The 18,833-nt window shown below is 37.6% G+C and overlaps 1 protein-coding gene across 1 annotated transcript; it reads right to left on the bottom strand.

Moving 5' to 3' along the window:
* Nucleotides 1-3,501: 3,501 nt before the first annotated feature.
* On the bottom strand, nt 3,502-15,064 carry LOC139730481 (coiled-coil domain-containing protein 81-like). The gene is made up of 12 exons (XM_071641326.1): nt 14,982-15,064; nt 13,954-14,015; nt 13,352-13,508; nt 12,489-12,745; nt 10,587-10,666; nt 9,519-9,667; nt 8,570-9,015; nt 7,830-7,937; nt 7,280-7,449; nt 6,623-6,701; nt 4,366-4,592; nt 3,502-3,766 (listed from the first exon to the last, which is right to left on the bottom strand). The coding sequence occupies exons 1-12, from the start codon at nt 15,058-15,060 to the stop codon at nt 3,502-3,504; spliced, it is 2,079 nt and encodes a 692-aa protein (XP_071497427.1). The 5' UTR covers nt 15,061-15,064.
* Nucleotides 15,065-18,833: the final 3,769 nt, after the last annotated feature.

Raw genomic sequence — 18,833 nt, 5'->3', positions numbered from 1 at the left:
TTCACCTGCTCCCTTCCATTAAGTTCCACAGGCAGGAATTCGCCTTGTTATTGCTACATCTGGCAAGCCTCCTCCAAGCTTTGTGGTTATTGAGGGCAACTTTTGTGAACAAAGCAGGCAAAAAATCTGGATACATTACATAAGCGGTCTATCGCTATGTACACAAGACTTCTGAGGTAAAATCTACGATGGCTACTGAAGAGAGGTAAACATTACAGACAGGTGTCCACAATGTCAGGTTCGACTGCAATGTAAATGATCCAGTGGCACAGTGGGGCGTATAGTTTGTAGGATCAACAGAGTGACAAAGGGGTATTTATGAAAAGATATTATGAACATGCGTGTTTGAAATCAAATGCATTCAGATGAATATTTTGGCTATTGAATTCAAAAGGTAATACATGTACTTTTTATCGAAAAAAAAATGGAAATGCATTCTGTGATAATGACCTTACTAGTCCTGCATATCTACTGAAATGATTTTCTCAAATTCTATGTATTACTTTCGTTTTATATATATAATGTATTATTCTACTTCAAGAAGAATGCCCATGTTCAAGAATAACACATAACTTTACTATATCATAATTCAGAGGAAAATTTGGCCTAAATTTTTGAAGTGATCTCAATATAACTTTTCATATTCTAAAACTTGATTAGCTTTCTCAATCTGGCATTCTGATAAATATTGGTAATGGAAAGAAATAATTAAATAACCTTGTAATACAACTCTCATGATTGTACTTGCCTTACAATAAACATTCTCATCTATGTCACTGTAATCTCATACATGAACCACTGAAATTTATAAGAAAAGTCTCCCTCTTTTGCCACTAGCCATCTTGTACATTTGTGACACCCATGAACCTCTTTGTGGAACAAGGAAAGATATCAACATTACAAGACAAAGCTGTCTATGAGTGGGTTGCTTAGCTGAACACCCATTATTTTTGTATATGACATTACATATATCATGTCATTCATACAAAAAGACATAGAGAAACTGAGAGGGGGAGGGGGGGAGAAAAAAAGACCCATTGAAAATGAGCTGATATTGCTACAACATGCATTTTCCATACAAGACTGCCCGAGTACATTTGGGACCAGTCTTCAACAGGCTAAGAACATTCGAAATGAGAATTTTAAGGTGCCTACACATCAACACTTCACTCTTTGCTTTGATTGAATGGCAGATAAATAACTTGTCAAGCATAATTCATTGATTACTAACAGACTACAAGCAGTCTATCCTACAGCCTCTTGGTAATAATGGGTTTCCAATGACAGCTAAATTATTTTTGGAAAAGTTTGAATCAATGAGTTGTCTTCACAGGAGCATCAGACATAAGATTGAAAGAGAAGAAAAACATAGGTTACTTAAATAACAAGGCATGCAGAATATTGGATATGCTTTACAAGCACACATAATTCTTATATAATACAGCTTAAGACTCGGTACTTTTTTCTTTCCTTTTTTTGTTGTTGTCATTTGTGTTTCCTGTGCATACTAATATTAACATGTAAAAATAATTACTGCAAAAATTACAACTGATTGATTGAAAATGGAACCAGATGTAAGTGAAAAAGGGAGACAAAATGTGAGCTGAAGAGCAACTATCAATACTACAGAGAAATAAAAATTGTTTTAAATCTATATGAGTTTTGGTACTGTAACAACTTTCCTCCTAGTCGGACATAAATGTGTAAAGTCCTACAGATTTCTCCCCTTTTTCAATACTTAAAGAGCACACTTAATTTGTGTGTGCGTGTGTGTGTGTGTGTGTGTGGGGGGGGGGGGGGGGGGTAAACCCATAAAACTCTCACCAACACCATGGGAACACCTCTGAAAGTGCAATAGTAACATACATTGGAAAGCCATTTTGCTGTTTAAGGCAGAGGGGAGTGAGTACACAAGTCATATCTAGTGTCCAAAATCTCAATGGGCAAAGTAACATCCTCCTACAAGAACAAATTGCAAACAATACATTAAATAAAAAAATCTTCAAATACATTTTCTGTTGGTTAAAAAAAAAATACTACCTGCAGTTTTACTCTGCTTCACAAAGTGTGTCCAACTTGACGAGTAGAGAGATATCCAATTAAAAGAAAAAAAAAAAAAACATTCTCAAAAATTGCCAGCTGATACCCATAAGGGTATTAATGATGTAGCTCTTTGAATGAATCAATGCTCACGATGCTATGATATCAAATCATAAATTATAGTCCTAAAGTTATCTTAGCTCATAATTCTCTAGCCTTTCCAACTTCAACCATTCTACTTCTCCATTTTTCACCAGAGCAATTTCATGGGTTGTGCCACACCCAATTACCATTACTTCTTTAACTTACTAGTACAAGAGAGATTACACATCTATGTGACACATTGCCAAGAAATATGCATATCACACTGATGAGAAAAATAATCTATTTTCTGTATGCCCAGTCATAAATACTGTACTAGACTGCTCGACAGATATACAGACATAAGTTCTTCATTGACCTCTTGTGCAAATCACATGTTGTTAAGACTTTACACAAGATCTACCACACATTTTACAAACACTGTGCTGCAACAAAAGGTAATTAGAGGCACTTTATATCCAAAGTATTCACTATGAAATGACATTGAGACCACACTCTGACATTGTTTTATTGCTGTAGCAGATTTTCACATTCGCTTCAACGCTAACCGACTAATTGTACAGTAACCATAGTTGAACATATCACTGTCAGTCATCTCACTACATACAACTTTAATTACTAATAACAAGAATGGTAGTCAAAACTTTATAGCAGTAACCTCCCATCAATTATTGCTACCATTATTTCAGCAGTGCATAGATACAAAAAGACCAGTTTGGTTTGTGCTTGAAAGTCATCTTTATTATTGCTAACACTTAGTTGCATGAAAAAAAAATGTAAACATGATCTGATAGATTGCCGTTGTACATGATTTAGTGAATATTCATGATTTTTTGTCAATTCATACAACAGTCCATTCTTGCCAAAGTCTTACCATAAGACTGAATGCACTTTGACAGGAGGGTTTGTTTGAATTTATGATTTTGCACAGGGAGGGGTGTCAGAACAAAATTTTCAATGCTACAGAATTGATAAGTCCAAGGTGTCACGCTTCAGTAAAAGTGTATTTCCTATCAAGATGATGAGTTCATATGAAAACCATCACAGGTGCAAATGTCCAAAAATTAACTTGCTCATGCATGATTAAACTTATACTTGTCCAATTCTGAGCCAATATGATACAACCAATTACAATCAATCAGATCAAATCAGTTGTGCTTAAAAGTGCTCTTTATGAACTATGTACCTAATTGCAAGCGATGTAATTGTGGCATGATTCCATTTGTGTGTTTGTCGTCAAGCAATGAACATCATTCCTCACGGTAAATCTTGGGTAAATTTAAAAGTTCAGAACAAAGTTGTGGATAGAGTTTAAAAAAAAAATCTCCAAATTGCATGTGTGGTGAGTGCAACACTCGTTTATATAATGAGCCGGGAGCCAGGGATGTATCTCGACTCGCTCCAGATATTGGACTCCCCGCAGTTCTTCAACACGCGCAGGCACTGCTGGCAACGGTTGTAGCGGTCGCACTGCTCGTGTAGGAGGATGCCCGGACTCTGCACCCTCAGCTTATGGTCCTCCTCCCTGCTCTTCTTCAGGGCGGCTGCCTCCTTCCACGTGTCCTCCAGGGACTTCCTCGTCTGGAAGGCCTGCTCAAAGCGGGCAGCACGGTCGGCAATCAGCCTGGAGGAAAAGACCACAACAAGGAAATAGCAAGGTGGGGCTGGTTAGAGATTACGACTAAAGAGTCATGAGAAAAAAAAAATTCTCATAATATTCCAAAGTGCAACGGAAGCAGAAAACTATTCATTTTAAAGAGTGTAAAAGAATTGTACTACAGTCTTCAGACTTTTTATTTCTCTGGTGACCTATTCACACTTTTTAACATATTTACAAGAAGTTGGTTCCCCATGGTTCCAAGAAGTTTTTATCATATTTCCAAGAAATGCAAACAGAAGGAAACTGACCAGAAATGAATATAACTCATTTCCAAGAATTTACAAAATCTATGCAAGATTTGATGACAAGATTATCTACAGTCACAAAAATAAAACAATAAACACACCTGTTGGCTTTAGCACACCCTGTGCACCTGACCTATCTATATGACTGGTCTCTAAGGGCTACATATAAGAAGTGAATGGATTAACACTAGGTTTCAAAAAGAGAGAATTTTCAAAAAACTTCAGACTGTAATATATGTAATACATTATATTGAAAGGATGTTAGATATGATATCCCTGGGGCATCAAGATGAGCTTGATGTAATGACTGATACTCACTCTCTTCGTGTCTTTTCCAACATGTCCGTCTCATCCGTTTGCTGCTTGACGTGGTTCAGCACGTTGTCCCTCCGTCGGTTTTCCACTGTGGAGATCTGCTCCTGGAAGACCTCAATGGCCCTCCGCCTCCGCTCAGCCAGCTGCTCATTGGTGGCGTCAAACTTTCCAAAAATGGGCTCCTTGGAGTCAGGAACAGCCCCCGGAATCGGAAGGGGCTTGAAGCGCACCTGAGAGGTTCAAACAAAGGAAGGTGGCAAGAATGAGTAAGACATAACAGCAAAAAGGATGATATAAAACTGATGCTTTGTCAGTGGAGGCTCATACACTTGTATTTGTGCAATATGCTATGCTTTGCACAATATGCTGGGCGTAAGTACTGTATTGAAGAATCAAGGCGTGTCAGAACATATCAACAGTACATCCAGAGATATCCTTCTATGATGACTTCATGGTACTTCTACAGGTTAAAACTGTCAAGGACGAGTTATGTCACAAGATATGAAATGAAAAAGATGAGTATTAGTTTGCTAGAGTATGTTAAATAAGTGCTAATCATGACATCGGACCAGTAAATGTGTTAGTTCTATGCAAGCACACACAATAGAAGAGAGCAAGTCCCATCCCATATACACACTACTTGTGCATTCTCTGTCTTTCCAAGACCTGAAGTATCAAACAGTGGATTTTTTTCCCCCTACGTGGTACAACAGTCAACGTCATACCACTCAGCAGTTATGGGACAGAGCAATTTAATGCAGAACTTTTTTTCAGTTGGACATATCAATACCCTGATACAATTGCACTTGGCTGCTACATACCATGCAATACATGATTGTTTACAATATTGTTGAATGTGTTCTTCACAGATTCACAGTGAGAAATCATGTGTTTGAAAATGGCATTTTGACCATGTTACGTGTATTGAGCATTCTGAGAATATCAATTATTTTAAAGACATCATATTGTATGACATATTGTGTGCTTGTTAAAAGGAAACTAAGACGAAGGGAGGGACAACTGTTTTCTGCTGCAATGTGGAGTACCATGCGATGGTTTGGCATCTTGAGACGCAGCGGTTCCGTCTTTGAAAACGGCAGGATGATCTTCGGCACCGGGAGCGAGAGTGGGCTCATCTTGCGGGCCGGCAGTCGCGGGCGTCCGGACGGACTGCAGCATTCGGTCTCTTCGTCCAGGTCCCCCCCTCCCATGTCCCCCTTGGCCATCAGCCCATCTACGGCTAACCTATCATCTTCCCTCGGGATTGCCTCAAGCACGAGGCTACAATTGGCTTCTTCTAGGGTAGTCAGGGCTTCTTTGATTTTAATCTAGTATCCAGATGTTGAAATCATTTATTCATTTGAGTCACATTTTTTGATGGTTGGATTGATAGACAAACACATAACCAAAGATTTGTGAAGATGCAGCACAGATTGAGCAAGCCATGTTAGGCAAGAAAAAAAGTGGTGAGTGAGGAAGTGGGATATTTTCGTTTTCAGGAATGAGATGAAGATTAACAACCCATGAAAGAATGGTTTTGATCAATGAGTTAGGCAAAGTTATGGAATGAGTGCATTTTAAGTTTTTAAAGTATATTGGTGAACAAGATTAAGGGGAAAAAAGTTGAATTGCAAGGTATATAAATTTCAAGGAAAACACAGCACGCAAGCGGGGAAGTGTAGAAGCATGGGGGTGGAGATGAAAATGAAGGTGCAATGAGAGAAATAGAAAGTAAGAGAGAGTGAAATGCTACATTGCAAAGTTAATAATGCACAGCAAAATGAGTGAAACTACACACTTTTGAAATGTAAATTTGCTTGGAAGAAAGTTCATGAGATAAAGGACATACAAGCTGAGATGCTATTTTCACTGACTTCAACTCATGAAGTATGCATGATGGAAAATGAATTTCGAGCCATCAGCTTCTTGCAGACATAGAACGAAGTACTCAGAGTTTGTTGGCACACATGCCTTAGGGTTCTATGCCTTGTATTTGTGCATCGACTGCATTTCTTTTCTACTGTTCACGTTCTTTGTCAATATACCGCTAGCCATTAAATCACAATGGATATTACAGGTAGTCTCTTCGACTTATTGCAGCCTTGGATAGTGAGCAGACCAGATGACAGTACAGAGAAGTACATGACACTCAAAATCTACACGATGAAAACCTACATTGACTGGAAGATACAAAAAACAGGGCAGTAACAACATCAGGATCACACTGCTAGGACTGTCTGGGTAATGTTTTGTTACATACCTGGGCTGAGAGAGCCTTCCTGTACATGTCGGTCTGCTGGATCTTGTCTCGTAAATACTGCTCTCTTTGCGCTGCAAGTCTGATTTTTAAAAAAAAGAAAGAAAGAAGACAGAATAAATGAAATGAACAGAGGGCAATCAAATCTAGAATCTTGCCAACTGAAGAACCAGTGATTGTAACTATGAAGAGGCTTTTGAAAATGCAACCAAGGCAAACAATTATACAAGTAAATCACCAAGGGTTCACACAAAGGAAATTCTTTACTCATACTCACGAAAAACTGAAAAATAAAAAGATGTACTACCAAACAAAAAAAAATGTAGATTCTGGGATTCAATTTGATGGGTTCAGAAAGGCATGAAAGCAGCAAGAAACACATAATATACCACTAAAATCTGCATGACGGCACACAATGAGAATGCAAAGACATCACGAGAACTCACCGTGGGTTTCTTTTATTTGTTTGTTTTTGTTTCTTTTACTAGGAGGATTGGACAAAAGGAACAAAATCCACCAGGACACTACTTGGAGTAGAGACTTATGGTAGTCAGAAATGAACCCAAAATAACCCTTTAAACTTTTCAGAGATAATGTTATGTGACTTATTGGCTGCAATAATCTTTTGTGGCACAAGACACCCATTGGTTAAACACTTACTCCTCAGCCAGTTGGACCTGCTCTAGCCTCTCAAGAAAATCAGTGTCCTGTCTCCGCTTGACCTTCTCCGCTGCCTTAGACTCCACTTGACCAGCCAGATGACCGGCGTACTCTTCTTGTCTCAAGAAGCGAGGTGGCGTGCGGGCGCGGCTCTGGAAGATGTAAGATCTCTGTATGGGAAATATAAGATTAAGGTGAATTTGGTATTCATAGTTTTCAAAGCTTACATAGAACCTGCATCATGATATTACTTTACAGACCTAACCATACGCAAGAGATGCTGGTTACTAAGTTCTTTTTCTTCCATGTATTGATAAGTGTACCCAAAAAAAAGTATTTGTATCATGAAACTAAAACTGGATCATTATCAACTGAACCAGATTGGAGGTAATCCGATGCAGAATTTGTCTAAACCTCGTGTATATGAAAACAAGCTAAAGCACGTGTCTGTGTTGTTCATACTGCGGCATCAGCTCTCGTGGTTGGAAAACAAAATGTAGGGGGCTACCTTCATCATCGAGACCATTATTTACAAAATAAGACTACTTACATGAAAGTCTGTGGAACGCTCCTTTTGTTTGTTCTTGATGGCTTCACTCACACCCAAGTTGAAAGCTGCAATTTTCTGGGAATGGTGCTTGTTGGACATGTTTTGACCCTGGAAATTAGAGCACAGATAAAGGAATACATGCATAATCTAATCATTCAAAGTGTGCCAGTCATATGACTACAAAAGAACACAAATGTTGAGGAAGAATCGTAAGCTCACAACTAGCACGTTGAATAATAGCTAGATGGCTGGCAGTTATGGAAGAATATTCATAACTGAAATATGATTACTGGCAGAGCCAGCTTATGTCATGCTTCACTTGTCTGACTGGCTAACAGCACACAAAGCCGACCATCACTCCTGAAGTAAACAGTGATATCTTGATAATGTATCAAGTTTATATCAATGATATAGACTCTCATTTGTGCAAGAGTTGGCTGCTGACACTGTAGCTGCTACACATAAAATCAATTATACCATACACTTCTTTGTAAAATTAAACTTTTGAAACATAAACCGTATTTGACAGGCAAAGGGTGCTGAGGGATCAAGCAACCATGATTTAATCTGCATTAGTACAAACCTACGTATAAAGACTACCTGACTGTTAAGACTGCTTGATCAGTTTCCCCTTTTACAGTTTTTGTTATCCAATGTATCTATAAAGACCAACTTCAAATGAAAATTGCTTTTTCTGTCTCCCTTGGATGGTATTTTTAAGTAGTTTTTAAGGACTATACCTGTTCCCTGAGAATTGCCTCTGTGTCTTTCATGTGTTGGAACTGCTGAAGCAGACGGTCTTGCTCCTGCTCCTTCCGCCGGCGCTCCGCCTCAAACGATACCGGCACATTGCGCACTGCCCTCTGGTGGCAGAGGTAGCACAGCTCTTGCCCCGCTTTCTCGTGGGAGTGGGCACACGGTGCAGAGTGGCCCCTCTCCTTTGCAACCATCTCCGCGGAGAGCGACTCTCGGATTTCGGCCGGAGTGCGAGGAGGAGGTAGTTCGCCCTTCGGGGAAGGGGGTTTGCCTGGGGGCGGAGATGGGGAGATGCGTGTGCCCTTGACGCCCCTGGATGGGGGCGGAGATGGGGCGATGTCATCCAGGAGGCTCATGCTGGTGACCTTCGCTGTGGGGATGACCTGGCGTGATGGGGCCCGGAGAGGAGTGACAGGCTTTTTGGCTGATTCTGAAAGTGGGATCAATGCACCAAACGAGTCAGTACACAAGTACACTATCAAATACCATATACAACAAAAAACAGGAGTGGCTCAGGGTACAGAATGCTTGATTGATACAGTCAAACTTGTTATTTTATTCCTGTACTCATCCGATCTTTAACAAACAAGCAATAAAATAACAAGTTTTTGAAAAAATACATCCACACACAACAAAAAACATGAGTGGCAAAGGGGATAAAATGCTTGCTTGATATAGTCAAACTTGTTAGTTTATTCCTGTATTCATCCGACCTTTAACAAACAAGTGATGAAATATCAAGTTTTTGGGAAAATGCATCGGAAAAATCACACTGTTACATCAGGCAGAGGAATGCCATAGTGTACAGTAAATACAGATGTTGGACAAATGCGTCCACTTGAGCTAGAACATCTTCCTGCCCTAATTTGCAACGTCTGCTCGCAATATATTGTCAATTTATGCAATTTGAACAACAATATTTAATTTTCTCACCCTCTTCGGCGTCCTTCTCCGCTTCTTCCTCCAGCTGGACGATGTCCTCTACGACGATGTCTGACGGTTCCTCCCCTTCCTGGATAGCAGGCATTGGTTTCTCCTCATTCTCAAATCCGAACCCGTCTTTACCGGCCCCTTGAGTGATTCTGAATGTGGCAAGCAGAGAGAAACATACACATTCTGAAAAGAAATTCTACCTTTTTCATGAGCCATACATGTATTCTCATGGTTGGGTACATGTCACTTCCAGTATAACTGGAGTACGAATTGATGTGAATAAATGCTGCGCATGCTCAAGCATACAGTGTATGAATCTGAGTGGTGATTTAGATGACAGCGACTCGGTGTTCGAAATCCTTGACCTATAATTCTTTTATGTAATTAATCAATAACATTTCTTGTGACTATTAGAAATGTTTAACATGGACCATATCTGATAGTGTCACGGAATTTCATGGCCAATTATGGAAGAAATGGGGACAATTTTTGTTTAAAAAGTATACCAAACTGTGGGATTGTTTTTGCTCCAGCCACTGTAAAGTACCCAGATGTCCAACCATGAAGAATTGTTATCTTTTAAGTTACAGCAGAATTACACATATAGTCTGTAAATTGCTGCTAACATTCGTCTTTAAGGCATAATTTTATTTAAACAGTATTGGTGATACATAATGGCCACTGTCTGGATATTTTAATTTGTAAAACTTTCTCACCAACACTTTCCACTTCAAAGTTTTGAACATGTTAATAGCAACTGCTGAATCTAAGAGAAGGCTGGAGAGAGAGAGAAAAAAAAAAATGCTCATTGAAGCTTGAACTCATGAATCCACATTCAAAACAAATTCAAAAAAAGGAAAATGATCAAAACTCTACATTTGCAATATGTTATTTCACAAATATTCCATTCAGCAACATGCTGGAGACTTCTGGGAAATTCAAGAAATTAACCAATTAAGAAACAAAATTTATGTGTTTAATCTTGCCATGGTGGCAAAAATGAAATATCGGACTGATACAATAGCTACACAGGGCAACTGAATACACTTCTTTGCATTGCAAACCTACCTGGGTAAAACAAGAGTACCACCAGTCATGGGTCTGAAGACAGAGGCTCGAGACATGACTGAATCTGCTGTATCCGGGCGCTGCAGGAAGATATGCAAAATGTTATACAGGTTGACATGTATAGCTGTAGTTTGTTACACTGTAACTTATCAATTTAGAGTGCAAATTTACTTTGAAAATATACACTTCTAGGAACATATTACATGAAACCATGTAAATTGCCATGCAAATAAATATTTGCTAACACTCCTCTTTACAAATGTTATTTAAAGGATTAAGAGAATAAAGAGCATTTTTTTTCTGAAAGCCTGCTAGTCCAATGAACAAAGATTCATGATTTCTCTGAAGAAGTATTGAGGAATTGAATATGACACTCATAACAACAAAAATGATCTATACATGACATGTTAACTCATATTTCACATTGTTTTCTGTCATGTCTGCAAAGCATAAATCTGCAGTTTCAAATTCAAAGTAATCCTAGACATATTTCACTACATATTTAATTGCTGTAACAGAAGTAAACAAAATGTTGTTAAAATGGCATTTGCATCACAAAATATTCAAAGCCATACTCAGAGCAAACAATCAGTATCTACACATGATAGGGTATACAACTGTAGGTTGCATCTGTCAAATTATATGCTAATAAATCATGTTTGTTCTAAAAATCCAAACATTTATTTTTGGATTGACATATAACTTGCACCTTTACTCCCATCATACAAAAAAGAAGAAGAAAACTATCAAACTAAGATCTAATTTTTATCAATTTCTTATAACATCTCATTAGTCAGAAGCTTTGTGGAAAGTTGTGACAATACACAATGACATCACGTCTGTGACAGATTGATTACACAGAATGATGTATGTGCTGCACTGCGATGTATTTGATGCGTATTTGAGATGTAGGTAATCAATAGCCCAGGAGGATGGCAATGAAATTGAAATACGGCCAACCTTGTTGCTCTGACAACCGCACTCCACTAATGAATTTTTCATTAGCTGGTTGCACTAAAGAGGTTATTTGGTAATTGCTGCATTGTGTGTGTGTGTGTGTGTGTGTGTGTGTGTGTGTGGCTGCTTTGGCCTTGATACATCAATTGGAGCCATGGGGACATTTATCATTGACATGATAAAGACTGATCTCATGACTGTGTTGTCTATAAAATGCATTAGATTCTTTTTTAACTCCTCTTTTACCACAAACATTCCTGTCATTCTTCTGTACAGCTGTATATCTTATCTACAACATGTACAGTGTACATGTGGATGGCTATCATCTCAGCAGTTTCCCAATCTTGCTCGCTTTCTCTCTATCTCTTTCTGTCTCTCTTTTTATAGAGTGGCGATTTAGAAAATGATTCATGCTATGAGAGTGAAATTTTTATGCGTTATATCTAATTGACGGGTCCAAATATATCTTGAGGTCTGTAACAGCTTGGCAAATAGAAGCCCTGCATGATTAAAAAAAAAGATCTTTAAAAAGAAATGAAAAAGTGGCAGCTGCATACACCTACTAATTGAATGAATGCATGCACATTGTTACCATCACAAATATGGTTCATTACCCAGGGGAAATAAAGTAAAGGCCTTTATGCCTCTGAGTAGTATAACAAAGTCATGTACTGTACCATTACACACAAAATATTGCACATTACAGTGCACTCCATGCATAGCACACAAGGTTAGGTCCACAAATTACACCTTTATATAGTTCACTGTTCCGCTATAATAAAATAAAATAAAAAAAAATCTTAATGCAACAAAGAAACTGCTGGTCTTAAGGACTTCGTTATAACAGGAGACAGCTGTATTAAAGACTACAGTATGTGCTGAACAACGGAATGAACAGGTGACCAAACAGCAATAACAGCAAAATGATGAGGAGATTGTACTTACATTTCTCAATGCATCAATCAGGTGGCCCGATCCATCCATCATATTCAGAAAGTCCTTGTAGAACTTCATCTTGACCTTTCCGTCCCGGATGGTCAGTCGGCCGATCCCAACAAAGGTGAACTCGACGTTGCGTTTGGCCTGGACGGCCCTGGACAGCGCTTGGAGCACCTCCCGGACGCATCCTTCCACTGTGTCCCTATCAAAAGGGGTCTCGTTGGACAGCATCGCAAAGTTGAGTTGGACAATGGGAACTTGACCTGTCAAACCAAGAAGTTACAATCAGGGGCCCATTTCATAAAACTTGTCATCAGTGACAACTGCCATCATCTATGACAAATTTGCTCTCAGCCAATCAGATGCAAGGATTTTAGTACAATGTAGCTTGTCACATCTATAACAACTTGTCACTGATGACAAGTTTTCTGAAACAGGCCCCAGATAAACTTTTTTTTCCCTCTTTGCTTCAATGATGTATATTTCAGCGCATTTCCATTTTCAATTAGCTTAATTGATGCACACGCACAAATGCATTATTGAGCACTAGTGCAGTAGTGACAGTAAAATACATTTGTAGAAACATTCAAGGACAATCGGATTATCAATATGCTTTTCGGCATAAACTGTATATAAACACTGGTCAGTTGTTTTTCCCCCTTTTATGCCATTTTCATTCAGTGCATGACACATGGTTTAGAATTATAAATATAAGTCATTCATATTTTGAAGGAAACAATACAGATGAGGTTAACTATGTTTATCTTTTGTAGTTATATCATTATTCCCTGCTTGGTAAGAACATCAGTAGTTTGATACCAGGTACCTGACATTAGTGCAATCATGTTAATAACAATGAATAAACTCACCTGAGGTAAAGTGTTTGGTGTAGCTTAATCCATGAGTTTGGGCAAATTTTTCTGACAATACAAATACAGGCCTCTGGATGAGGATAAATTTGTTGTTTCCTACGTCTATTTTCTTCTGTGTAAATGTGAAGGTTCCTAGTCCATGAATTTGAACGCCCTGTAAAAGAGAGAAATAATGCAAAGAAAATACAGATTACTCTACACTACCGGTTAAAATGACGAAGTGGTTCAACATTTTCATTGAATTGTACACAAAAATACAAATTCATGTGTTATCAAGACCAAACATTCATTGTACATTTGTACCAATGACGCAATGTTTGCATATTATCATACATGTAAAATTAGGTCTCTACATAGTACAATTGTATGTATCATAATCATGTGAACAGAGTATGACTACATTTCAGATTTTTTTCTTACCTTTAATATTGATTATTGGTATGACACATTTGAAAATAGACCCCCCTAAAAAAAAAAAATGAATACTTTGGACAAGATATTCTAGTTTTTTACTTTCAGTGAGCTTGACCGCAAATTTTAAGAGCAATATCTTAAGCAATAAATTGTCAGTTTGAAATACAAGATTCATGAACAGTTACCTTTTGAAGAGACATGTGACGTTCCACAAAGTTTGCAACATTTTCCCAAACGCTGACAATATCTGCAAATACAAACAGAATAAAAAAAAATAAGCACAGCATGTTAATACAAGGAACGCAAGATTTCTTTTCTGAAGCAGAAGTACCATGGAAGTGACAATTAACACTTACACTCTACACTAAGTGTTAGGATTTTTCTCTTTTTTTTATTGCCAGGAAAGGGACTCTATTTAATATTTGGAAACTATCACCAATCTACACAAGTTTAAAATGAAATTCAGGCGATTAACTGTTTATTGATCCATTTCATCTTTTTTTTTTTTTTGTTAATGCATTGCTACAAAAAAAAAAGAAAAAAAAGGATGTGCCATGTGGACTGCACCAGTGAGTGCAACTTAAAGTAAATTTAGGTGCCTAAACTTTTGATTCCATGTGCAGCTCGCAATTCAGACCCTTGTCTGGCAAGTGAAAAGGAAACAAAATTTAACTTTTAAGACGAGTTCTTGAAAGAGTGGACGTTTGTCTCAAATCCACTCATTGACTGAGTGTGATCATTCATATCATAGGCCTATATCATATTCACCATGTTCACAGAAAACTGTCGCTATGGGCATGGATGGTGTGGACGGTAAACTTCAAGCCTAAGTAAGAGTAAGAAAAAGGTCACGTTCCTCACTGCACTCAGTCAGCATTAACCCAACTGTGAACTGGTTAGATCTACTATAGAGAATCTAGGGCAAGGGGCTATTTATACGGCGTTTTAAAGAAAATATAAACTCTGCACAATCATAGACAAGTTCTATATTCATTGTTGAAACTGAACTCCTGAGTTGACTGCAATAGTGGCTGAATTTCAGGGACAAACACATCTCTTTTCAAAGTCATGTCAAATCGGCATACAACGATGTAGAACCATCTACCCCGCCTAAACAGAGCACAACAGCCGGGCAATAGGCAGTGCAGCGCAGACTCACGGGCTGCGCTGGGGCCGGAGCAAATGAAGTCCTCGGTTTCAAACGTTCACTTACCTTCGTCTGAAAGTTTTGGAATTGTTGAAAACTTATGTCGTTTCGCGTCCGAAACGAGTTCCTGCAAAACTTCAGTCATTTTTGTATATTTCTTGGCGTTTCCTTCTCAATTCATGGAAATATCCATTGGACTGGAGTGGTAAATCCCAAATGTTGTTTGCTCAGTAAGTTGGTTTCCACTTCAGCGCGTTGCAATGTTAGTTACGTTATTACCGAAAGCCGCGATCCCCCGGCCGCCGTCATAGACAACACACACAAAGCTTGTCTGCTGACACACACCTGTAGCTAGCTGCAACAATACAGCGTTACCATGGTCGCTCAGTCTCCCAGCCGCAAAACATGAATATTCATTAGAAGTGTCAACCAGTCGTTTTATACATTATGGTGTATAATTTTGTACTAAAATGCAGCATTTATCCAATTTGTTTACTTAATAAAATATTTTATATACTATTAAGAATCATTATAAAACCAATAATGGCTTTATACTGATTTTTAAAGATAAAATTTATACAATATTTACTAAAACAGCGTGATGAGATCAGCTCCGACTACGAAGGACCACAAAATCGTGTTTGTATCGATGTTTTTCGGTGGAAGTATCGGTGTCTAATCGGGATACTTGGTCTGTGCTAAATTGTAAAATTCCCACATTTTCTTTATTAATGCCATGTTAAGCTGTGGTACTTGCTACTGCACAAATAGTATGCTAGTGCGACAGTAGAATTGATAAATTTCTAAATGGCAGAAGTAACATATTTATAAAAAAAAATAGTAAAAACACGTAAGGTAGTTTGTCGAAGAATTGATGAATAAGGAAGGCAAACAAGTTCTGTTTTCTCTTTATTTTCACATCTCTTAAAATAAGTATTGGATAACTGAAAAGCAGATAGACTAGGCGAAATTGAAAGAATTCAACTTCGTCATTCTCATTTTTATGTCACACTGTATGCTATAAGCTCGCACTGGTCAGTCTTCGGACTTTTGATGAGTAACAATAAAAACCTATAATTGAATTGATTTGAATAGGGCCTAAATAAAAAAAGAAGAAGCTATGAGTCAATGACACTGAATGACGTCTTGAAAAGAAAATAATCCGGTCCAAGCCATTTAACATGTACAGTCCTATCATAACTGAAAACAGCTAATCTGTAATTTGCACTGAGTCTTATAATTCCCTTTCCTCAATAAGTTCTGGTCTGCTCCGCTATATTCCTCGAAAGTAACATTCAAAGAGGGCAAGGAAGTAAGCATACATCCATACAGAAGGTCATTGCAGGGAAATGAAGCTTCATGTCTACTGACCACGTCGGGATTACTTTATTGCATATCGATCAATGATTAAAAAAAAAAAGACATTTCGTTATTTGTTCATTCTCATTTTCAACAAAGAAAGTGCTCAAAACATAAGCTAAAGGAAGCAAATATCAACATATACTCAGCAAAAAAGAAAAAAGAAAAGAAAGTAAACACTTTTTTCCAGCACACATTTTTCATTGAAGATTTTGGTCAAAATCATTATATCATATACCATATTAAAGATTATTTAATTGGTTATCAACCTGGAAGGTAAATACAAAGGGAAATTTCACGCATGAGTGAACACACTGATTTTTGTGCTTCAAGGCACAAATGTAAAAATTGCAAAAATTGACATTTTGTCGTTCATTTGCAAATGCCCTTCAAGATGACAATGATAATAAAAGACCATGCAATCTAACACAATGAGAGACATTTGAATGAATAAGCAAAAATAATTTTGACCCGGGCTTTGTGCAGGCTCTTTATATCCTCAAAAACTAAAGGGGAAACTAAAGGGGGGGGGGGGGATAAGATTTTTCTGCCGAATCTGTCTAACTCCACATGACACAGCTAGGGAGTGAGCCGCAAAGATGACAAAATGGACAGACTTTCTTTATTTCATTCTTTTGATTTAGGAATTTAAGAATTCATGAGACAAAAAAAAAATCATTCTCAAAGTTTTTGATATGAAATAACAAATGGAAACTTCTACCATTTTATATTGCCTCATGCTTTCATGCCATTTGAATTCAGATTTTACGGAAGATTCTTATTTTTTTCTATTATTTTTCACCTTTTTTAACATTGCGGCTATATAGTCATTATAGACATCATAGGATGTTTTTTGAAACTTGATTAGTATTTTTCATTGTTTTGAATCAACTTTTGTTGTGATTGTTGTGGAAGAGCACATAGCATGGCAGACAACTTGTCTATTTTTGCAATTTTTACTTTCGTGCTTTGGAAGAGAAAAACGAAAGTGTTCACTCATGCGTAGAGTTTGCCTTTTTATTGACCTACATGGTTGATAGCCAATTAGATTTCCTTTAACATGATAATTATATAAAACATTGATATCTAGCCAAATCTTCTATGAGAAATATTTATCTATTTATTTATTTATTTCTAATCTTTTGTCAGGGTAGTCCATTCACCAATAAATAGTGGTCTTCCATGGAGCCCTGAATAATATTGATGAACATATGTACATTAAATAGCAAAACGTATATATACAGAAGATGACATAACAGTGTACATACATACCAGCATACCGTACATTGCAAAGTAACATAAAAAAGTACATGCCACAGCAAGAGTATGAAATATGAAATATGAACTTGAAAATTGTACTTTCTTCTTATTTTTTGCTGAGTGTATGTATGTTTTTGATATCAAAATGTAGCACAATCACACAAGTTACTGTTGCTAAATTTACATGATATTTACTAAGTAATGCTGAAAATTGACATTTTGATGATATGTTTAATAGTGTATTAGCGTCACGTTTTATGTTGCAGATTATTATCTCATGGGATTTTTTTTATAGCCTCCAGTAAGCATTTATAATGATGACACTTATTTCTATCAGAGTCAATCTTTTATCCTCTCAAGATCCATACACTCTGTATCTCATCAATAAGGTATTAAGGGACATTTTTTTTCTTTCGATATTGAATCTTATCTAACATATTCATCGTACTGTCATATGCCAATTTGTTAATTGCAATTTTACACAGAAAGGAAGAATCTAAAAAGAAAAAAAAGATTAAACACAAATTTTATCTCACTAGTCTGGTTTAAAAGTCTTACACATTGTACATGAGTGTTAAACAGGCTAAATGAACGGACCCCCTCAGTTTTGTTATTTAATATTTAGAATACAGATGAACGGTCATCACTATTATATTTGTTCCATTATTGCGTATATATTTGTGCGATTCATTCACAAAGGGATTTTTTAATACAGTAAATACAATTGTTTCATGTCTATGGTTGTGAGATATGTATTTCTCTGGCTGAGAAAAAAAAAGAGAAAGAAAGTCAAAATGAAAGTAACGCAAAGTCAATTTCAAACTCAAGACAACTCTGTTACCAGTAAAACTCCAAAACTCCAAAACTCCACTAAATCTTCGACTACGTACACGTCGATTGGCCAAACCGATTGCAAACGCGTTGTAAACAGATGATCGATATCATGACACGTGAAAGTCCTCAATGACCCAGTGCAGTGTGTGGTCGCCTCGTGCAAGTTTCTCTACTGCATGCTAGCTGCGCTGTGATAAATGTGGTGTTGAAGATGCAGGCACTGAATGTCTGGAGTTGATTGCCCTCGTGCGCTGACAACCGCCGCCCGCGCGTCCCGGGGATTTCCGTAAGCAAGAGCTTTGAGCCAGCTAAAGCACTGAGGGTACATGTACGTCACGTATTTCCCGTGTATGCCCCACTGCACAATGTGTGTAATGTTGTGTCACGTCTGTATTCTGTGGTGGCCTGGATGGCCAGGATTGCACTGGTGCAATGTCCTGAGTATAAACACTAACGAATAACAGC

Source organism: Diadema antillarum, unplaced genomic scaffold, assembly GCF_040938485.1.
Source record: "Diadema antillarum isolate AM-2024a unplaced genomic scaffold, OU_Dant_1.0 scf00000022, whole genome shotgun sequence".
In the NCBI taxonomy this organism is placed as follows: Eukaryota; Metazoa; Echinodermata; class Echinoidea; order Diadematoida; family Diadematidae; genus Diadema; species Diadema antillarum.
This window is presented reverse-complemented; position numbering and strand designations above follow the sequence as displayed.